The 5,241-nt window shown below is 37.4% G+C and overlaps 1 protein-coding gene across 1 annotated transcript; it reads left to right on the top strand.

Moving 5' to 3' along the window:
- Positions 1-494: 494 nt before the first annotated feature.
- Positions 495-4,107, top strand: LOC112524750 (G-type lectin S-receptor-like serine/threonine-protein kinase At4g27290). The gene is made up of 7 exons (XM_025134707.1): positions 495-1,899; positions 2,029-2,183; positions 2,270-2,480; positions 2,588-2,825; positions 2,945-3,095; positions 3,197-3,500; positions 3,590-4,107. The coding sequence occupies exons 1-6, from the start codon at positions 495-497 to the stop codon at positions 3,482-3,484; spliced, it is 2,448 nt and encodes an 815-aa protein (XP_024990475.1). The 3' UTR covers positions 3,485-3,500; positions 3,590-4,107.
- The last annotated feature ends 1,134 nt before the right edge of the window (positions 4,108-5,241 follow it).

Genomic DNA, 5,241 nt, shown 5'->3' with positions numbered 1-5,241 from the left:
TTTATATAAAATATATAATATAAGGAATTATATATATAATTATATTAATATATAAAGTAATAATAATAAAATATATTATATTTTGATTGATTTTGATTTTTTATTATTTTTAATCATGGTTCAAATTTAAAAGCATTTTATTATCACTCCCCTTGGTATGAAGTCAACCTTTACCTCTAGTACCTGGGACTTTCATAGACATATTGGGATTTAGGGTTGGGCAGGAAAAAGTTTATTTGAATAAGTCTACATTTTTAAATAGTTTAGACTTTAGAAACCGTTAACTCATGCATCATTGACTGAAGATGATAAAAGCTTGATAATGAAACCAAAGCGACTAAACATGGGATATTTTTGTAAGTTGCTCTATTTTCAAAGTTGGGTGGCGAATTGTCCAAGTTTCTATAACGTTACGTGCCGACATCTTAAGTACGATGTACGAGAATATGAGATGTTTATAAACTTTGACCCCTCATCCACCCAAGAAAACTGGAATGGGGATTCATTCCAATTCCAATTCCAATTCCATCTTTCTGTTATTCTCCACAGCTTTATTCTTTCTCCTCTCGAGCTCTATTGCAGTAGACACCATCTCTGCAAATCAAACTATAAGAGATGGCAACACCATCGTATCACACGCTGGGATGTTTGAACTGGGGTTCTTTAGCCTTGGAAACTCTAACAATCGGTATTTGGGAATATGGTACAAGAAGATATCAGTTTGTACTGTCGTATGGGTGGCTAACAGGGAGACACCAATTTCGGATACATCCGGCAGGTTTCAAGTCAGTAGAGATGGAAACCTGATGGTTGTCAGTGGTGGGAATACTGTAATCTGGTCGTCTAATTCCACGCTATCAGACCGGAATCTTGATCCGGTGGCACAGCTTCTCGAAACCGGAAATCTAGTTGTGTGGGACAAAAGTAGCACCAAAAAAAGACTCATCTGGCAAAGTTTTGATTACTTTGGTGACACATTGTTGCCAGGAATGAAGTTTGGGAAGGATTTGGAAACAGGTAGAGAGAGGTATTTGACACCTTGGAAGAGTCCTGATGATCCTTCTCCAGGTCGATATTTAATTTGGGTAGACACAAATGGGTATCCACAGATACTTCGGAGGGAAGGTCGAGTTTTGCAATCGAGACTTGGACCGTGGAATGGTCTCGGGTTTAGTGGCCTTCCTATTGACATACCTAATCCAATTTACTCAAGCGAGTTTGTTGTTGACCAGAAGGAAATCTATTTCAGATACGAACTTTTAAGTTCGGTTGTTCAGAGGATACATTTCACGTGGGACGGCAAGACACTGCAGATGCACTGGATAGAGAGAACACAAGAATGGGTTGTTTATGCAGATGTTGACGCAGATAGTTGTGGTCGTTATGCAATATGTGGTCCTTATGGAAGCTGTAACATCAACAGACGTCCCCCTTGTAGTTGTATTAAAGGTTTTGAACCAAGAATCCCAGAAGAATGGAAGGCATCAGATTGGTCGAGTGGGTGTCAACGTAAAAAGCCTTTAAATTGTGGAAGTGGGGATGGATTTCAGAAGATATCAGGGGTGAAACTTCCAGATACACAAAGGTCATGGTACAATTTGAGCATGACCCTTGGAGAATGTGAGATGGCATGCAGGAAGAATTTTTCTTGTACAGCTTATGCAAATTTAGATATCAGAAATGGTGGAAGTGGATGTTTGCTATGGTTTGATAAGCTGATGGATATCAGAGAGTATGATGTAGATCAAGAACTTTATATAAGAATATCTGCCTCTGAGTTAGCAACAGCATACAAAGGGAATGGGGTACTCACCTTAGTCCTGTTAACTGTGCTCCTTCTGTTTGCAGTAGTGTATGCCTGTAGAAAGAAAAAGAAAAGGCTTCGTATGAAAGGAAAAGGTAACTTCAATGAGTAATTTTATGTTTCTATAAATGAAACAGTAGCAATCATCCGTACAATTTGCAAGTTTGTATGAGTGTAATTTTGGCAGATTCGTTTAACCAAGAGAACTGAACACATCTTTGTAGGAAACTGGTATGGTCTTGACAAAACGAATACAAGCATTCAAATGGAAGATCTTGATGAGCTGCCTTTTTTTAGCTTACGTCAAGTAGCCAAGGCTACGGATAATTTCAACATCAACAATAAGGTTGGAGAAGGTGGCTTTGGTCCTGTATACAAGGTAACTTATGATACTTGAATATAAGTGTCAATATAATATGAAATAGAATTGCAAGTAGCATAAAATTCTTGACCTTATTCTGTTAGGGTGTGCTGGAAGATGGACAGGAAGTAGCTGTGAAGCGGCTCTCGGAAACATCGCAACAAGGGCTTGATGAGTTCAAGAACGAAGTCATTTGTATTGCCAAACTTCAACATCGAAATCTTGTGAAGCTTCTTGGGTACTGCATTCATGCAAATGAACTGATTTTGATTTATGAATACATGAGGAACAAAAGCTTGGACTGGTTTCTATATGGTTTGATTCACTCTCTCAAAGTACCTTAATTACTTTCACACCTTGTGTAGTGCCACGGTTAAGCTTCCTGCCAAATTAATGCTTGACTAAACAGCTGACTTTTGCAGATGAAACCAAATGTTTGATGCTTGACTGGCCTCAGCGTTTTCACATCATCCATGGGATGGCTCGAGGTATTCTTTATATACATCAAGATTCCCGCCTTCAAATCATCCATAGAGATCTCAAGGCAGGTAATATTCTGCTGGATGATGACATGAACCCAAAAATCTCTGACTTTGGCCTCGCTAGAAAGTTCAAAGGATTTGATAATGCTGCAAAAACAAAGAAAGTGGTTGGAACATAGTAAGAATCTGAAACCATGGTCTATTAACCACGCACAATTTGTCACCTGTTTTCTCAAGAAAAGGATGTAAATACCCTAATACTAATATGTCAATTTACTTCACCGAACATTGTTGTAGTGGCTACATTTCTCCGGAATATGCAGTACATGGAAGGTTCTCTACAAAGTCAGATGTATTTAGCTTTGGTGTTCTGGTATTGGAGATAGTGAGTGGGAAGAAAAACAGAGAATTTTCTCATGAAGATCATAGAGACAATCTTCTTGGACATGTAAGTGGATCTGGTAGACTAGATCATAGCACCCGAAACTAGTGCTTTCTTTAAAAATACCCTTTTTGGTATACTTATATATGGATCTCGGCTTGATTCAGGGCTGGCGACTCTACAAAGAAGACAGAGCTATTGAACTCGTGAGCTTGTCATTACGCAACTCATGCATTGTCTCAGAAGTACTACGATCAATACATGTTGGGTTATTGTGTGTACAACATCATGCAGAAGATAGGCCAACTATGTTGTCAGTGGTTCTGATGCTGGTTAGCGAGGGTGTGTTGCCTCAACCCAAACAACCAGCTTTTTTCACCGGAGAGAGCTGTCGTGAACTTGACCCTGATGCATCAGTTGATGAATGCACAATAACACAATTGTATGCTCGATAGGAAGCATATGTAACTAGTAAGGTTTTCGTTCTTGTGGTCCTTATATGGGTGTTAATAGGTGTTCTATCTCATTATTCTCAAGTACCATATTCTTTCTTCTGTCAGGGTCTGCTGCAGTAGACACGATAACTACAAATCAAGCAATCAAAGATGGTGACATCATTGTTTCAAATGGTGAGATGTATGAACTGAGCTTTTTCAGCCCTGGAAAGTCCAAAGATCAATACCTGGGGATATGGTACAAGAATATATCAACCGGTACCGTTGTATGGGTTGCTAACCGAGTGAAACCATCAACGATACATCCGGTGTTTTTGAAGTCAGTAGAGAAGGAACCCTCCAGATTCTCAGTTCTGGCAATATTGTGATCTGTGAGTGAACAAGTTCATAAGCAAACAACACGATGGACGCTTATCAAGGGTTCCCTGTGAATTAATTTATTAATGTAGATAAGTGTTCACCAGTCACATATATGTACACATTCAGGTATATGTTCACTAATGAACATGTTCATATATGTTATATTTTCATCGGTGAACAATGTTCATGTGCTACTAATATATGACAATTATTCATTAGTTCACACTATTCGTAAGTTACACATTACATATTAATAAATGAAGGAATAATTAAAGCTTGATGTCGGTTTCAAAATGATACTGGAAAATAATTAATGCTAAAAGAAATCTCCCTTTTTTTTTCCCAAAAATACCTTTTGTTCTTGATTGTTCACCTATGTTTGTTAAGCATCCTTTTTGAATTTGTTACAAAAATACTATGATGAATTTTATCCATAGATTATAAAAATTTAAAGGCTAGGATTGGTTCACAAAATCAACGCCATATATTGGGTTAATAAATGAACTCACCCCTATATATATGTATATATATGTGTGTGTGTATGTATATATAGGGTCAAGTTCAGGGAAAAAATCTCAAAAAAACAAAAAGCCGAGTAACAACCCTAATAACCGTTATCTTGACCTTATACATACGTGCATACAAGTAATTTATAAGCAATTTGTCTGATATGTACAGATGCATAACATGCACACATGCATAAAACCAAAAAACGGCTTCAATTACTTGTATGTACATATACATATGATCCAGATTAATGTTTACCATGGTGTTATTCAGTTTTTCATTTTTTTGGTGAGATTTTCCCCTGAACCTCCAACAGCAAACTACTATGCAGTGAACATATATAGAAAACAATAAACACAAAATACATTGAATAATATAACGAAGGATGACGTGAGAATAAAAGTTAAAGTGAGAAGTGTAAGCAGAGATTTGGAACATTGATCACTTTTAAACTTAAACCAACCAATGAATCGTACTTTATAAAGGATTTGATCCGATATTTGGAGTCGTGAACGGATGCGACCGTCTCACAGCCTCAACGCTTTTGTCCTGCCTCCATCAACCAAAACGCACGTGCCTCAACACCTATACATACCATGCCTATATTATATATGAAATACATAAATTAAGAGGTCAACGTCAAAGTCCACACACACCCCGTGCACTTTGGGTTGGTCAAAGAAACAAAAAATTTATAAATCAATTACATTATTCAACATCATGTTACCGTGTATAAAAACATGGACATAAATTCAGTTGATGTCCACCATCTTTTTATAAGTCTCTCATGCACAGAGTTTTCACCAACACATCAATGGAGGTTTATCCCATCCTTGTGCTATTCTCCACTACCATATTCTTTCTCCTCTCAAGCTCAGCTGCAGTAGACA

This window comes from Cynara cardunculus, assembly GCF_001531365.2.
Source record: "Cynara cardunculus var. scolymus isolate 2C chromosome LG 13, CcrdV1, whole genome shotgun sequence".
NCBI classification, from domain to species: Eukaryota; Viridiplantae; Streptophyta; class Magnoliopsida; order Asterales; family Asteraceae; genus Cynara; species Cynara cardunculus.
Note: the sequence above shows the minus strand (reverse complement) of the source record. Positions and strands in the feature narration are given on the sequence as shown.